The following is a 17,253-nucleotide window of genomic DNA, read 5'->3' as shown; positions in this document are numbered from 1 at the left end:
TTGCCGTTTTAGTCAACGGTGAGTCGTCAATGGTGTAACAGGCTGCTTACTGCTTAGCATAGTGCGAAGCTTAAGCCATGATCCAGTCAGAAGGTGTTTACAAACGAAAATCGGGTTGTCATTTTGGAAACATGGACACCACGAGGAGTGCATCTATGTGCACCCTCGCTAAACTAAGGGTGCACAGTCCTACCATTGTTATTGGCCTATATTAAACCCTGGTTATTTCTGAATTTGATCTACAAAGAATTAAACTGTTTTGTCATCCATAAAATTATTTGTTAATCCTTCAGATAACGATCGTCTTGATGATCCTTGGAATTAAGCTTCAAGGATACTGGGCAGAACGAATTGGTTTGGTTTGAATCTTAATCAGTGCGTAAAATGACATAATCCTGGAAATGGGGTGACAAGAATTGAGGCCATAGGTAGTCAGGTAAGTATGAAGCCATCCAAAATTATGTTTAAGAATACTGATTCGATTTGCAGAGCAGTTTGCATTTCGCGTTTCAGAAACATTTAAAATTTATTAAAAAAAAAAAAAAAAAGTGTTGAAAGAAAGCTAAATTTTTATTGCAATGGATCGAAGAAGGGATGGGAAGGTTAAGTCGTTGATTAATTTGTTTGATAACGAAGAAGGAGGAAACTGAAGAGCCTAACAAGCCAAAATTACAACGAAAAGGAAGGCTCCAATAACGTCTGTAATAATACGTTTGCTTCTACAATTTCCGATGAGTTACACTTAATTTTAAAATAAAATAATAAACTAGATAACTGCCGCAGCAGTTGAGGGACGACCAAAGAAAAAAAAGAACAAACAGGTTGGATAATACTGTTTTGTTCCTTTTTTTTTTTTTGGCACATAAAGCAAATTTGATTAATTCTCTGCACATTTGTTGTGACGGACAACATTAGTTATTTTTCATCACATAGGGACTCCCTTTGGTCGTCCAATTAAACATGGTAAGTAACTTGGGTTAAATTTAAACCAATGATTAAGGGAGGAAACGAGATTCTGAACATACAATATAAAGAAGAACAAGAGGCAACGACATGCACCTCCTTAATCAGCAGTTAGACAAGCACTAGAGACTCGACTGTGCAAAAGTTTATATGCACTAGAGACTCAACAACTGAAAAAGTTTGGGCTTATAATATTGGCAGGGGCCGCGCGGACGCGTTCCCCCTCAGGAACAAATTATGACGTAGACTCTCCCTCAATGGGGAGATCTTAGGCGAGCGCCCTTCCAAAGTGCAATGGAAGTCACTAAGCTAGGCCATGACCCTTTATGATCAGCCATAGACCCCGTCCAGGTAAGTATGATTTCCAGCTGCAGTTCAAGCTTCTCTTATAGGATTGTTTTCTATATTTTTTCTTCAGTCCAACCGGAGTGGTAGTATTATTGTTACTTTCGTTCATTCTTCATTCTTTTCATGGGTAGAGGCTGTGCCTATAATCCAATATCTTAAACATCTAACAATCCAGTTTTTTGCAAGACAGCAGAGTTTTCTATGTCTTCCACTAGAACAGAACATTAGGATTTTGGCTGGGGAAGTTCTGGCCGAACCCTTTACACAGGTTCACCAAATCCGAGTTACCTAGATTGCGTGGAGTGTGAAAAAGAGTTTTCATTGTTGATTTTTCCGGGAGTACTAAGATTTTCCAACCAGAAGTTCATTGGCATTAGTGCAAGGCTTCAATTTTTTGAAAAACCCCTTTAAATACTATAGCATGGACCGCAAATCCGTTGCTCAGGTCTAGATTACTTAACGGATTTACAGTCATACAACAAAATATCCTTAGTTTGGGGCTGGGAGCTTACATTCTGCTCAAGCTATATTAACACAAAGGAAATGTTGAAGTGCAGTTGGGGTGAGCGTAACTGGTCACAGGCTCAGTTCAAGTTTTTCAATATCTTTCATCATTTCAATGAAATTGTAATTCAGGTGCTCACAATTGGTTCGAAAGCACAAGACTCAAATCCATAATTGAAATCCAATAATTTTCAGATTTCTTACTGTAAAATGCACAGCATCAGGTCTGTCTCTAGTCAAAGACATAGAACACAAACAGGACATAAAGAACATTCAAGCACAGGCACAAGGATATATATTCCAGATGATGAAGGATGAAAAAATATAGACGTGACAGATGAAGAAATTTGATAATGATGCAACCTTAGCACTGATTATGAGCCTAATTGACCTTCCCCTTAGAAGAAACAACACTTGCAGATAAGCTTGTTCCTAACATTAATCTTAGATTTGGTGGGGGTGCGCCAGGCCCTTGCAGTAGTGCAACGCAAAGGCGACGCGTGAGAACCCCAGCAGCAAGCTGCTGTGATGGGAACTCCCCCATGAAAAAAATTAATTTAATATCGTGTGAGCCGATGGCTCACATATCAGATATTAAACTGATAAGAACAGATACTACACTTGATCTTAGCCAAAAGGCCGAGAAAGGTATGCTTCTTCTCAGTTTAAGCTTCTGTTTTTATATTTCCTTTTTTCCATACCACTGCTCTAGACTAGTCTATGTGGGACTAAAGCATAAATTCACCCTGACAATTGGGGTGGGATGAAATTCCAGCTTTATACAAGTACTGTTCGGGTTTTTTCCCTGCGATCTAATTGGGACCTTTCCTATCTTTTCAACTCTAGTGTTATCAGGACCACTTGTACTATTGGGAGGTGAACCCCATGGATGGGCGCCCTTGCCACATTAGCCAAAGAGGTGGCGAATTTATGGCGTGCAGAATATACAGGAGGTGAAAGGGAAGAGCTGCAAAGAGATTTTTCATGGATGAGATCAAGATAAGATATTCTCTCTGTAATGTAGCAAGACTAATAAGAGGCAATTTTGTCAAGAGTAACTGTTTGTAAACATGAAAGTTCAACAGACAAGTTCATGAGTTACAAACTACAACACAATATACACATCAAATTCAAAGACATCCGGTTAATTAGAGTTGTTCTTGTATTTGTATGGAAATTAGAGTTAAAGGTTGTCATTATGACGACAAGTTCATATGAGATACAATCATACAAATAACTATTCACCAATACACATCAAATGAGAGTAATAACCTAAGAAGAAAAATATGCCCATGAAACATGAATTTGAATGCAAAAGAGAATGTCCATTATGTAAATATAGATTGCCTATGAAGCAGTACCAATTTTTTCTGCAAAATTCACACTTCTTGTGTGTAAAAATCATTATAATTTGCTCCTCTGATGATCTGATACATAAGAGCAGTTACATTGTATTTTAAGATTACTTTCTTAGTTCCTTAATTCTTAGCCTCAAAAAGGAAAAAAATACATGAGTGTGGATCTAACAACAGCCTCAAATAGAAACTTTACATATGCTCTTTTCTATACCCAAAATACCTTTCTGAAAGAAATTTGGAAAATGAATTTTACATTAAGTTACGGTTTTAAAATGGCAGGACAAAGGAGAATCAACCTTTGCAGCTCTCGATAGACTTCAATCGAGATCCATCACTGTGTATATATTCTTGGTTCTCTTCTTTTCTTCACTTTGTATTTTCAGTTGGAGGTTAAACAAGTAGGGCATTGTGTTGATGCTTGCGATGGAAATATAACACTGGTCATTCTTCTTCGTCGGCCAAGGTGGAAAAAGCGAAGGGTTTGAACTTGTACCCATCACCATAGTAGAACTTGTTCTGAAATTCCACCCAGTGGAGACGCAAGGCATGCAGTAAGGCACTAAGTGTTTCCATCCCAAGTAATACGGAAGCTGTGGCAGACACAAAAACCAAAAGTCCTACCAACCGAATTGCGGGATTATCATACCTGTGAACATCATAATTTCACTCATTATTCACCAAGGATCCATTTTAGAATGAGTTTACACGTTCATGTGATTCACAACGTCTGAATTTGATTCATTTTATATAAGACATACTGCTAATTTGTGGTCTGTTATAATGCACAGTTTCATAAAATAGAGTAGAAAAATCTGCACGAACAAAAAAACCGAGATCTGCAATATGATAAAGTTCTAACTCACCCCCAGGCAAGGAGAAGGACTTTCTCATAGAAAACAGTTGACAGCTCCGAGTGGGCCAAGCTGTTATCAGTAGAAGTAATGAACATGAGCATAACTTAAAATCATGCAACGAAATCAATATGACAAGCAAAATAAAATACCTCAGAGCCCACAGACGAAGGTATGATGCAGTATTTGAAACTGCACCCAGAACAAACTCAATAGAGTGTATCATTTGATGCACGAAAACCTCACTGAAATTGAAATCTTCGTGATGTTGCCTTGCAGAATCAGGCTCCACTTCAAGATCCATTTCTGAGGTGCCAAGCATTCCATATGTACGACCTTGAAATCTCTATAAACATCACATAAAACAAATTTAGTAACCAAGGATATTCAGTGTTTAAGAAGTAAATTTAGTAATTAGGAGTTTCAGTGTTTATGAAGCTATCCACGTTCATTTTCCTTTGTTTACTCAGTAAGAATGTACGATATATGGCTTACTTGAGAAACTCACTGACAGAAAAAGATAACATTACCAATTTGCTGAGTGAGGTGTGAAATTAATGGAAATATACGAGAAATCAGATAAAGCAAGACTAAACAAGGAATGGAACTAAGATGCACTCCGAGTAATAAGATGCACCAGATAAGCTAAGATGCAGTATACCTCAGAATGTTGCTTCTTCAAAATAAAAGGCTTTGGAAAGAGCATCCAAGGAACAGCGACAAAAGCCAAAAGTAACAACACTATCTGCAAGAAGAATTTGGCATACCAAAATGAAGACCAGAAACAATAGTATTAGCGTCAACTAAAACTACAGGAAGAGTGGATATGGAAATTGCCTGCAGAGGTCTCTGGCCTGGAAACAACTGATTGTCTCCAAGATCATCAGTAGGACTCAAGAACATATAAATCATCACATGATAGAGATCTGCCTGAGATCCTGTGCACCACTTTATGACAATGAGGAGTGCCAGATACCCAAAGAGGCTGTTAAGAAATATCATTTGCGGTATAAACTGGTACCTGTGGACAGCGAGACAGTATCAAAATGCTATTCTCTATAAAGATGGAGTGGAGTTAAAGAGAAGAACCGAAGGGAGAAAGAAAGACGGACACACCTTACATCTATTGAACTTCCAAAGAACCTTGCATTGAAATAACTCATTATGATTCCTAAGTTCATCTGAGTCACACCAAATAAAATTGACATCTTCATTTTAAGGGAGTTAAGAAAAGGTAGCTCTGAACGACTTCCACGCCAGCTAGGATCCAGACCGAATGGGTATGGATCACGGTATTTAATCAATCCAATGGTACGTGCCTCACTGATACAACAACACGGATGTACACAAAATCAAGTTACTCTCATATACCTTGTCATGGCAGTAGACTAGCAATATAACATCTTATGAGAGTACAATATAATCATGCATCTCCATGGTTAATATGGTATTTATGCAGTAGCATAAACTGGGGAAAGGTTGTTAATGCATCTTGATTCACATTTATAGTTGAAGCACACAAGGTGAGAGGGAAAAAGTTCATTATTTTTATTAATACCAGCCAGGTTACAGTGGGTGTGTAGCCAGTTGTTCTAGATTCTGCATTGAGAAAGCATAACTATCTATAATCGTACCTGCATTGAGTATCTCGGCATCTATAAGCACTCTGACCGAATATATGAAATGGAACAGAGAAGAATTCGTTGTAGATTAAACCGCAATAAATAGAAAAGATAGACATCAAAAGAAGCACGTAGCGCCCACCAAATGCCATCTCCAAGAAGCTGCCAAGTTTCTGACCAAAAAAAAGTGAAAATTGCAAATCAAACAAGAATCTAGGTCTTTTGCCTGGTTCTAAAGATGCTTCAAAACCTACAATTTCACAAAGCACAGAAATATATAAGAAGAGATACCTGAGATGCCAGTTTGCGCTCTTGAGCTATAAGAATTAAAGCACCAATCAACAGGCATAAGCCATGACCCCAGTCCCCAAACATCACAGCAAAAAGAAATGGAAAAGTAATAACAGTATAAACTGCAGGATTTGCTTCTTGGTATCTAGCAAAACTGTAAAGCAAGATCATTGTGTAAGAATTTTAATCAATATGATCCCAAAATGCAATGGTACATATGTAAAAAGAGTCAATTGTATCTGTAAGTAATCCAACCAAACTGGAATCACTGAAGAGAAAGGGCTACATTTCAAGCATCAATCTCCATTCAGGGATGATCTCTGATGCTAGGAAAACTTTTCACTAAAAGGGATAAGTATGTGATAATAAATATAACTACATACCCATATGCATCAACAATTTCCTGATAGGCGCTAGTGAAGTTGTTGGTTTTAAAATAAGTAGGCGGTGATTCCATGGTATCCATCATGTGAAATATTATTCCCACTTGTGTATTGCTATCAATTGTTGCTCGCTGCAGTGCATCTTGAATCTGTTGAACATACGCATCCATACTACCAGTTAGTATCACCTGATAACAAGCATTGACAAATTAATGAATCAGATGTTAGAAAAATTACCTGAGGTTTTGCAAATGTTGGGCACCATCCCTCTCCAACAAGACATTTCTTCGTGACATCAAAGTTGAGCATATTCAAAGTATCATACACAGCTTTCTCCTTTCTTACCTTAAAAAGTGAAGATAAAGGGAAAACCATACATCCACAATGATAGTAAAAGTTAGCTGCTCATCCGGAATAGTATTGCACTGCAGCTACTAGTTGCTCTAATGAACATGAATTGTATTTTACTCACCATGATTATCCACTTTCGCAAGTAGAATCCAATTTCAGTAAGGGCTTTATCTCGATGACGTGTCCCAGCATCTAGTGTGGTTTCTAACTCGGACAATCTGGCTGAAACCTGCAAGATAAATGTCGAACTTAATGCATAAGAATAATATAGAAGGAATATACACAGAGGTAACTGATAATGCCACAGGCCCACAAACTCAAGATCATGTAAAATAATTTATTGTAATTAATTGTAAAATAGCACAACTAAATAATATCAGATCAAAAGCTATGTTGGAGACCAATTCCGAATGTAATGTGTATCCACACATCTTCTACTAACAAAACGGATTTTCAGCAGAATAACTTCCTCACTTAAGCAAGAGAAATATCGGGCCTTTAAAGAAACCAGAATACCTCTTGAGTTATATGCCTCTGTTTGGTGATGTCTTCAGGTACAGGGTAGCAATTTGCACTGAATGCTTCACAAATTTTCAGTATTTTATTTTTTGCTTGCTCCCCTGAAAAGAAAACTACAAACACTGTTTTCTCGACCTGCACATTATAAACAGCGGAATAAGAGAAATTGGTAATCAACGTAAAATATTTAATCAGCGTGTAACTGTAAGTGCATTCAAGACGCATACCATTTCACCAGATATGGGGTCCGCGACGTACCCTTCAGCTGTTGCCTGATTAAAAAGCATATTGCCTCTTGTAGCACGGAATAGCATCCTCTCAAATCTTAAAACTTTGGACTTGGAGATAATCCCGCTAATAAATCTTAAACTAGGTTGCATAGCTGGCCCAGGGTGCATTTGCTGTCAAATCAATATGAACTAAAAACATCAAAGCAAATTCATTGTAGTGTTCACGTATTCATGCAAGTAGAATAAGGAAAACGAACCTCCTCAAGCAATGACGCATTCTCCACATAATCATCCTTCAAAAACACATTTTCATCCAACTCTCTCTCCTGTGTAGTTGAATGGTTCGGAACTGTAACAAGAAATTCACCTGCCTGGAATGATAAGAAATGAGATAGTATGGATTTATGAACCTATACAGTGACACAATAGAGCAATCTACTTTGAAAGGACCGTATAGGTTGAGGTTAATCCCAATTATATCACTACCATTTTAGAAGGTGAGATAAACTTAAAAAAACAGCCAGGAAAGTTGGAAAAGTGCATTGCCATCTGTCTGTGTATCATTGAGCCATGTATCATGACAATAACCAAAGAAAAGGTGCCTAACAGACCAAATTTTCACATGGGGTCTGTTTTATTTTTTCAAAGAGTTTTGAATATCTGTACCAAGATACACTACAACGCTGTTTTCTCAAGCACTGTAGTGGTTTTTAAAAGACTATATATATATACCTTATTCAGTACCATCTTGAACTCTAAGAGCTCATTATAAGTTTGTCGTAGTTTCTCACTGTTGGCGTTCATTTCAATAAGTTCTGTTTCATGCTCAGAAAGTCGTATCTGAAACCAAATAAAATAAAATTGATTAGTAATCTGGTAGTCACGGGATGTATAGCATAATCCACTAATAAGTGTATGTGTGTTACAAGAGCACCTACAGATAAATACAAGTGCTAAATGACCAAGTCAGAGACTCGGGGCTGAATTATAAGAAAGAGAAAGTATCCACAACAATAAGTTACCTCTAAATCTTCTAATTCAATATCAGGTTGCATGCCAGGATGAGCAGAAGATGCTAGACCGGCCTTGCTGATTTGATCTTTAAAGAACCGTAACTTCCGTGACATCTCTCCACATCGTTTTACCTAAGCAATAGCTTTCAAACATAAATACCAATAATTGGAATATCAAAATCTCCTGAAGCAATTTTATTTTATTTCATTTTTGGAGGGTGAAGGTTGGAATTACGGTAAATCTGATCGGTAAAACCAATGCATTTATGCTAAGACTAAGACACATCAAGGTATGGTCTGCTTCCAAGTTTTTTAACATAAAAAGAACTTTCATGAGTTAAACTCCAATATGAACTACTCATACCTGATTGACAAATGTCCGCTGAAAAGGACTTTTACTATCGTTTAACTGTCATCAGAAAAGTTACAGAGTTAGGACATTATATATACAATTACATCAATAGCTTACAAGTGCCTAGAACAGTGAGTCAAAAATTAAAATAAATTGGCATACCAAATGAGTAAATACAGTCATAATCCAATGCATACAACACGAGTCAAGATTAATCAAACTGACTCGGCAATTGGTGGCAGCTTACTCGGGAAATGCGGCTTAATCAAACTTTATCAAAGCTTACTATCTTCACAGCACCCAGATCGATTTAACCAACACAAAACATGTACTAACAACCATCTTCATAGTCGTTCATCAAACTATATTTTTACCAGTCACGACGAAATGCACATCCCTAATTCTCTCCTTAAGTTAGAATCATTTCCATGATCCATGTAACACAATCAATCAAACAGAGAGTTATAACATTACTTTCTCAAATATTCACAGAAAATTAGAGTTAACACCACTCGTATCCTAAGTTGCATGTATGTTTTTAGTTCCAACATATCCCCTACCTCATAAATCTCAACACAAATCCTAAGTTTGGCGTTTCCATCACTCTGATCCAGAACAAGATCTACTCAACTAACATTTCTAACTCTCATTACCGTCAAATACAACAAATTATGTTCTCAATACACCGTAAATTCGTAACTTACTACCGACACATTCAAATTTAAACAACACCAAGCGAATTACAACTTGGCGTTACCGATTTAAGATTCAACAAAAAATCATAACGAATTCTCTAATCCAAATGCACAGAAATTAAATTATAGTGAGAGATCTGATGTAAAAAATTAGGTCTACTTACATCTTTGAATTGAAGGAGTCCAATTTCCCCAAGATAAGAAACGGCTCTATGAGCAGATTCGACAGGAAATATAAGCTGAACAAATGACATCTTCTCCGACCGCATTAGATCCATGCTCGGCAATCTGTCTATGAACTCCATTTTCCATCAACCGAAACCAAAATTATTTCTCTAGATCTTCAGATCTGACGACGAAATGTAAAGAAAAGACAAAAGAGCTTAAAGAGTTTCTCTCTCTAAAGGGAGGGAGGGAAATTTATTTTTGTTGGCTGCCTTGCGTTGCGTTCTTGCGTTGCGTTCTTGCTTGCAACTGCTGCCAATTTCGGATTTCCCACTTCACTTTTCCGAAGCCAGATGACTCCTCCCTTTGGTGATGATCTAGTGGCCACCAAACTTTTTTGATTCTGTGAGTTGGCGGGGCCTACCTTTACATAGCTTAGATTCTAAGATTGAGTGGATCAAAGACCGTGATGATCAGGAGGAGGGTGATGATATAATCAACGGTTGATAATAGGGGAGGTGGTGAAAAATTATTAGGACAGAGATCCATTTAATGTGTGGCACGTGGCGTTTAATTAAGTTACTGACGTTGTTTTTGTCAGTGCCTAGGGGAGATAAAATAAAGAGATGGTTAATGACTTATGAAGTACGGTAGTATACGATCCGAGGAATAATCTACGAAAGGAGGAGAAGAAGAAAAGTAGTAGTTTGGTAGTGGTGAATGAACGGGACGTTCAAATACTTAAATTTTTAAGATAGACAAGTATGTGGATTGATTAAACTTAAATTTTTTTATTTATTTTTTTTATTTTTTTTTTTTGAAGGAAATACGGGTATTAACAACCCGAAATTTATTAAATTACCTCATTAAAATTGAGGTTTGAAGGATACATAATGGTGGAGAATAACCATTCCACCCATTGGAATTAGTAACATCAGTATCAATTACATCATTAGAAAACAAAAAGAATAACCTAATACTAAATTTACAGATTTCGAAACTTAAAGAAACGAAAACCCGAAATTATATTGATTTACATTCTGTCGACGAAATTGACATCCTTCTAATGGTCATTAATTCAAACCATTTTGATTCCTGATTTTTGATTCTTGATTATTAACATCATATATGTTAAATGCTTCCATGTAAATGAAGTAATATGCCCAAAATAAAATTATCACTGCCAATTTTGGTCTTGTTTGCTGAAGAAGATCATCGTCCATGATGTGATTGGTAACAATGAAGCAGCAGCACCACAAAAAAACACCAACTTGGCTAATATATGACAAATCTAGATGACATGGAGAAGTCATTAGATCAATTAAAGCAAAATATTAAAAAAACCTAAATAGAAAAATTGTTGGATCAACAATTTGTTTTATTGAATAAAATTATAAAAATTAATAGTACTAACATTGATTTGTCGGCAGATCTGAAAATCAAATCTAATCCAGGCAGATCAAGGATTTTAAACAAAGAAATAAGTAGGTTTACTGTTTTTTCCTGTGTGTTTTGGAGAGAAGAGAGGAAAGAGAAGAGAGCGGTTTTGTGTAAATAAATGACCAATAGATAAATGTAGTCCAGCATTTTTTAAAGAGGGAGGATCCCATCACACTCTTATTTTCACACATGTTTAGAGGCATTTTTTTAAACCAAAATCAAACGGTAAGGTGTTTTGAGCCAATATTTTGGGAATATGTTCGTTTTGCAAAGTTTTGCATACCCACAAAAAATAAGCTCATTCCGAAATACCAAACTTCACCATCTACCAATCTTAATTTTAACGATTGAAAATTAGTCGATTTTCAACGGTCAATTTTCAAAGTATTAGATGGTGGAGTTATACATTTCGGAATGAACTCATTTTTTGTGGGTATGTAGATCTTTGTAAGACGAACATATCCCCAAATATTTTACCATTTAATTTTGATTAAGAAAAATGCCTCCAAACGTGTGAGATAGTGAAACTAACAACGTGAGGGGATCCTTTTTCTTTTTTAAATCCCATCGTAGTAAATGACTGTGGGCAGAACCTACCTTGTGTGAAAAATGCTTGTTTCATTGGGAATGAGTGTATTATGTGAGTTGACACTTGACAATTTACTCAGAAGTGGGCACAAGTGTCCGACGTTAAAACATCATTGACTAAGGGCGAACCTCAATTAAATAAGAAATCCAACTCTTCCCAGAGACGGATCCAGAAATCTAGAACCGTTAGTTATTTCATTTAGCGTATAACTGGAATTTTATATGAAATTATATTGTGATCATTATTTGAGCTTATTGGCTAAGTTCTTAGAGTGCTTCTGTGATTAACAGTTAGTCTATGGTAACAGTGATCGATTCAAAGGATGAACCAGTGGATCCAGGAATACAAGGTAGGCGTGGCTTGTCATCAAATCAGGTGGGGAACTCTGTAAACTTCTTGTAATCATTTAGTTTATTTTCAACTGCGAGCATGGTGCGTCTTTACTTTTATGAGCATATTTGCGTGTAATTAGATGGGTATGTTGTGTAATATGCGTTGTTTGGATTCTCCAAATGTTATATTTATTTTATATCTATTATAGCCCTGATGAGGCAATATCGTAATCGGGGCTTCGGCTCTCAATATAATTTTTTCACAATTTCTTATGAGAATCCATTCGTATGCATATTATGCTTGATTGTAAAATCTTCGGGACTTATTATGGTAGTTTCCTGAATCATGGTTTATATGGGCATTCTATATGGATAACGCTATTATTAGAGTCTGGAGTTATTATGTCGTTTCTTCTCCAATGAGTTTGGCGGGTCTGAGTGGCATATTTTTGGTTATTCTAGTTTCACTTTTGTGGATCATCCGGTGGTGGTCTTTCATGGTTATTGTTATTATGGTATGTAATATCTGATGAGGTGGGGTTAGAATAACTTTTTCTTTCATAAATGTTATATTACAATGTTCGTTGATTGCTGAGTGAATAATTTGATGGGTGTTTGTGTGATTTACCCGCGAGGAGTGAATGTGGTCTCCCCACAGCTCCTTGTTAAGTCTTATTCAGCACAGAAAGTGTAAATATTTTATAGCACGGGAAGTGCAATATAGCTATCTATCACGTAAAGCGTAATACTATTACTTTTTATTTTATATCCTAATTTATGTCGTTAATAGCTCAGATGAGGCAATATTATATCGAGGTATTTGGGGAATTTACTCTTATGCATGTTATGCACGATAACATGTTTAATTACCATTCTTTCGAACTGTGAAGCATATTAGTGATTACTTGAAAGTTATATGTTTTCCATTGGGCACCCTTCGGGATGATGTGCTCACTCGTTCCCACTTCAGTTTCAGTAATCAGAGGAAAAGGTGCGCATGAAGATATCCGTTTTCGTAGCTTAAAGCTTTTATCTTATTAGAGATTTTTCATATCTTTTATATATGTATGTTTTGATAATCTGTAAAAAAAAAAACATTATTATATTCATATCACTCCAGAGATTTTCATTTGTATAATATCAGAGTGTATGGGTTTGTTTTCGGATTAGCTTATGTAATTAAAGTCTTCAGCCCGACATTCGATAAAATTAGTCACCTCATAGAATCATATAGTAATAGACGGAATAACTGTTGGTCATCTGAATCAAATAATATTATCACAAATGAAAGGAACGGGCCAAGAAAATGAACAAACAGAGCAGATACTTAAAAATGTCTTGTTAAAGACAACTACATTTAGTTGTGGTTCGGGCTCTATAAAATGGTCCAAACATTTTCATGGATTGGGTTCCTCATAGGCAGGATCCTAAGGATCAGGTTGTCGAGTCTAGAAAAACTCAAATAAAACTCAGAAGCACATAATAATAACCTGAATAAGTGTGGATCCTCAAAGTCAAGCAGATTTGACTCACACGGTTGACCATAATGGAAGTGGTGATCATTCTTAAGCAAATGTGTTGATTCTAATTTTCTAAAATAATTAGGCTTAGTCTCAAAACTTAATAACTGACACATTCGAAATTCACACGTTCCCACAATTGGAAGAAAATTTTTTAGTGGGAAAACAAAGTCAATCTTATTGTCACATGAGTAAACCACGATCAACCAGAAGATGGGTTCCTAACAATTGAACTTCTCTATGAAGATACTTTTGTGAAATGGTGGAGGCATATATTTCAATTCCACCCCCAAAATTATAATTTTGGGTGTCTCTAAATAGACTAGTCACAATATTCCTAGTTTATAAACCATCAGGTTCCTGAAAATGGTCAATTACTTCTTGCAGGTTATAATCTGGTGGTTCATCCTTTAAATGAATATGATGTATACAAACTGTGGCACTTATGTTCCCAATATCCGCTATGATCCACCCGAAGGCTTCCTTATTGTCTTGAAGCACGATCACTAGCTACTCTTATATGGGACAAATCGGAGGCTATAATCACATGAAAGTCTCAGATGGGGCCTAAAAACACATATTCCAGAGAATCGGGTAGTTGTTTAAGGTTCAACTTAGTTGGCTCTTCTAAAGAAGGAATTAAGGTAGACTCATAAGCTGGAAATGGATCGATCTTAGCTTTATATCTATCAATATCTAACACATGGATATAATCTAACAGAGCATTTACTTGTTCAATGTTGCTATCATCATCAAATACATGGTAATATCGGATAGACAACTCTCTGATGGATCTTCGGACAAGATTTTGGAAATGACTCCTGAACTAAGGTTCCTAACATATTCAACTCTTAAATGAACGTGTCATCTAGCTCAAAAGGTAGATTATTGAAATTAAAAATATTCAGCTCAATAGTCATATTACCAACGGATAGATTCATAATACCATTTCGACAGTTAATTATCGCATTAGACGTAGCTAAAATGGGGGACTCAAAATCATAGGCATCTGGTTCTCCGGGTCAGGGACAAGTTGGGCATCTATGAAATGACGAGGGTACCCAAGTACACCACAATATTTTCGTTTGATCACAACCTATTCAAGAACCACAGTGTATAAACCTATTTAAGCAACAATCACTAAAGGAATATTTCAACATTGTGGCCACTTGGAACAGGGTTAGTCCGGCTGGCCTAACAATGAGAGAAATCAAAGCCAAGTGGCGAATCACAATACACCTTGAGTGATCGTCTATGGATACAAGATCGAGAAAATACAACAACAAGATGTTCACTTGATAATAGTTATAGTACAAGACCGAAACATTATAAGATCAATATCAAGTGCCTAGTTAACGTACGCACAAGTGTATTTACTTTAATTATAATATATAAACACAATTATAATGCGGAAATAAAGTAAAGCACACACCAGAATTTTGTTAAAGAGGAAAACTATAATCTCAAAGAAAACCCCCGGGACCTAGTCCAGTTTTGAATACTCAATGAATTAAGACGCTACAAAAATAAACCTGCAACTTCGTGTAGACGATACCAAGTAATCTAAAATCCTAGTTGAAAAAGCGGGGTCTAACAACCACACCCAATATTATTCTTTTGGCAATCTGAGAGGACTTACTCCAACAATATTCTGAGAGTGAAAACTCAATCAAAGAATAATACTAAAGAGTGTATCTCTTTTTCTCAAATCAATCAGAAAATCAAACAGATAGAAATCTATAAGCCTGATTGATGTGAGAAATACTTGGACGGTACCAAATACCAATATCTAAGGTCAATCAAAATCTTATCCAACAAAATAAGGTCGGATTTATCAATAATGATTGATTAACGCACAACCTGTGATATTACAATTATAAGGATACACAATATAATGTGGACAAGAAATAACGCAGACATCAGAAATTTTGTTAACGAGGAAACCGCAAATGCAGAAAAACCCCGGGACCAGTCCAGAATAAACACACACTGATTATAAGTTGTTACACCAAATTCCTACTACCTATTCGGACTAGATGTAATACCTGCTTCAGCACTAATAGAACTCCTAGCAGAACACCGATTCTCTTTAGGAATTCTTCTCGCATAACTTCTAGCAGAACACAAATTCTCTTTAGAAGTTATTCCCGAAAATCTTCTGGCAGAACAAAGTTCTTTTCAAAAGATACAACAACACGGTTGATATTTTTCGATCTATTGTTTTCACAAAACACCGAATCAATTTCCTTTTAGATGTAAATCAAGGTTTTGGAAATCTTGTGTTTGTTTCGAATACAATCAGTATGCGTACACATAAGGAATCCGTGAACCTGATTTTCATAAGTGAACTTGGGCGATTCCAAAGATCAATTTCCAAGTTAAGAAAACCCTAATAATTCTACAACAAGAAAAACTAGAATAAACCTAGAGATATCTTGTTTAAAACTTCTTAAGGATTTTTACGAGATACCTTAATCGAAGTTTTATTTTTAGCTTCCGATTTAGACTAACAAGTGTTGGTATACGATCGGAAACTGAAATCTATCAAAACCTAGGGTTTATGATCAACTCTTGAATGGTTTTATATCAGAAGAGAAAACCTTAGAATAGACAAGAGGTGAAAAACCTAGATTACAAGTTGTATAATCAATCATGAAGACTAAATCCATCTCGTCTTTGTGATCCCCAATACAAAGACTTTTATCTCAATCTTGTTCACGAAGAACAGAAGACATGGAAAACAACCTTATGAAGCTTACCTCAATTTTCCAAAAGGGGATGAAAACGTGTAGCACTCACGAACCCTTTATTTATAGTGAACAAGGTAGCTTGAAAGCTCAACAAAGTTATTTTTCTTTTTCAAGACTCTACTAATTTTGGGAGTCTTTCCTAAGTTACAACTCTTACCAAAATAATTAAATAAATAATTAATTATGCAAATATTGTATTTATGTGAATAAATATTTATCTTAGGAAGGAATATCACAAACACTTTAATATGGTAATTAAATATGTTTGGAGTAATAGCTATCTTGCCTAGATAAGGAAACATCAAAAACTTGACCAAAAATGGCTTCTAGTCACGTAATTGGGCTCAAGTCCGTGAACCGTTGCAAACAGTTCGTGGATTGTTTCCTACTAACGAACTGTAACAATTAAAGCAACACTTATAATTGTTACTTTAATAAATCACTCATAAATTCATCGTTATAACTCGGAATTGAGTGATTCTTGGCTCGTTGAATTCGTAAGCTCATTTACTACAACATGAGAACCTTTCCATAGATAAAGGTTATTTTCACAAAAGTCGTGGCTCAAATAACCTCGAGTATATATACAAAAATGTACATTTACTGTCATAGGAATTATTCTATAGAGTGAGCATTTATTTCTATAAATTAGAAAGGTAGAATTGAACAAGAATCCAAATGAAATCAATTAACACATACCTTTGTTGATGAAGTCCTTGTTGATGTCTTTTTGTAGTCTTCAAATTTCATCCGTCAAGGATAGCTTCGATTCCACTTCTTAGACTTAATCTAGTATGAAACTATCTTTAGTATACTAAATCAAGAATGCATTTCGGCAACTAAAATTGAAAACTAACTTGACATACCAACGCTAGTGGGTTCAACCGATCAATGCTCTGACAATCTCCCCCTTTGTCATTTTAGTGACAAAACCATTTTACATATGGATTGTACTTGTTAAAAGCATTACAGCTCCA

General features: G+C 35.9%; 1 protein-coding gene and 2 non-coding genes across 3 annotated transcripts; all 3 read right to left on the bottom strand.

Moving 5' to 3' along the window:
* Nucleotides 1–1,160: 1,160 nt before the first annotated feature.
* LOC113314696 lies at nucleotides 1,161–1,322 on the bottom strand. The gene has a single exon (XR_003342576.1). It is a non-coding gene; the product is annotated as a U1 spliceosomal RNA (small nuclear RNA).
* A 947-nt stretch (nucleotides 1,323–2,269) lies between these two features.
* On the bottom strand, nucleotides 2,270–2,467 carry LOC113314714. Its single transcript, XR_003342592.1, has one exon. It is a non-coding gene; the product is annotated as a U2 spliceosomal RNA (small nuclear RNA).
* A 672-nt stretch (nucleotides 2,468–3,139) lies between these two features.
* Nucleotides 3,140–9,988, bottom strand: LOC113309754 (V-type proton ATPase subunit a1-like). Its single transcript, XM_026558268.1, has 18 exons — nucleotides 9,645–9,988; nucleotides 8,798–8,842; nucleotides 8,443–8,565; nucleotides 8,153–8,260; nucleotides 7,678–7,791; nucleotides 7,418–7,591; nucleotides 7,188–7,325; nucleotides 6,793–6,900; nucleotides 6,558–6,665; nucleotides 6,321–6,469; nucleotides 5,938–6,091; nucleotides 5,659–5,819; nucleotides 5,141–5,347; nucleotides 4,862–5,045; nucleotides 4,686–4,769; nucleotides 4,177–4,370; nucleotides 4,037–4,096; nucleotides 3,140–3,819 (listed from the first exon to the last, which is right to left on the bottom strand). Exons 1-18 carry the CDS (start codon nucleotides 9,783–9,785, stop codon nucleotides 3,615–3,617), a joined length of 2,457 nt encoding a protein of 818 aa, XP_026414053.1. The 5' UTR covers nucleotides 9,786–9,988; the 3' UTR covers nucleotides 3,140–3,614.
* Between the last annotated feature and the right edge of the window lie 7,265 nt (nucleotides 9,989–17,253).

The sequence above is a fragment of the Papaver somniferum genome, chromosome 9 (genome assembly GCF_003573695.1).
Source record: "Papaver somniferum cultivar HN1 chromosome 9, ASM357369v1, whole genome shotgun sequence".
In the NCBI taxonomy this organism is placed as follows: Eukaryota; Viridiplantae; Streptophyta; class Magnoliopsida; order Ranunculales; family Papaveraceae; genus Papaver; species Papaver somniferum.
The sequence above is the reverse complement of the archived record's forward strand: the minus strand, read 5'-3'. Positions and strand labels throughout refer to the sequence as shown.

What these genes read in the sequence shown, in the direction of transcription:
- LOC113309754 (XM_026558268.1), bottom strand. Translation starts at nt 9,785, where the DNA reads ATGGAGTTCATAGACAGATTGCCGAGCATGGATCTAATGCGGTCGGAG. An exon ending in GAAATTGTTGATGCATATGG is followed by an intron (nt 6,092 to 6,320) that starts GTATGTAGTTAT and finishes CTTGCTTTACAG; the next exon opens with TTTTGCTAGATACCAAGAAG. An exon ending in CAGGCCAGAGACCTCTGCAG is followed by an intron (nt 4,770 to 4,861) that starts GCAATTTCCATA and finishes TTCTTCTTGCAG; the next exon opens with ATAGTGTTGTTACTTTTGGC.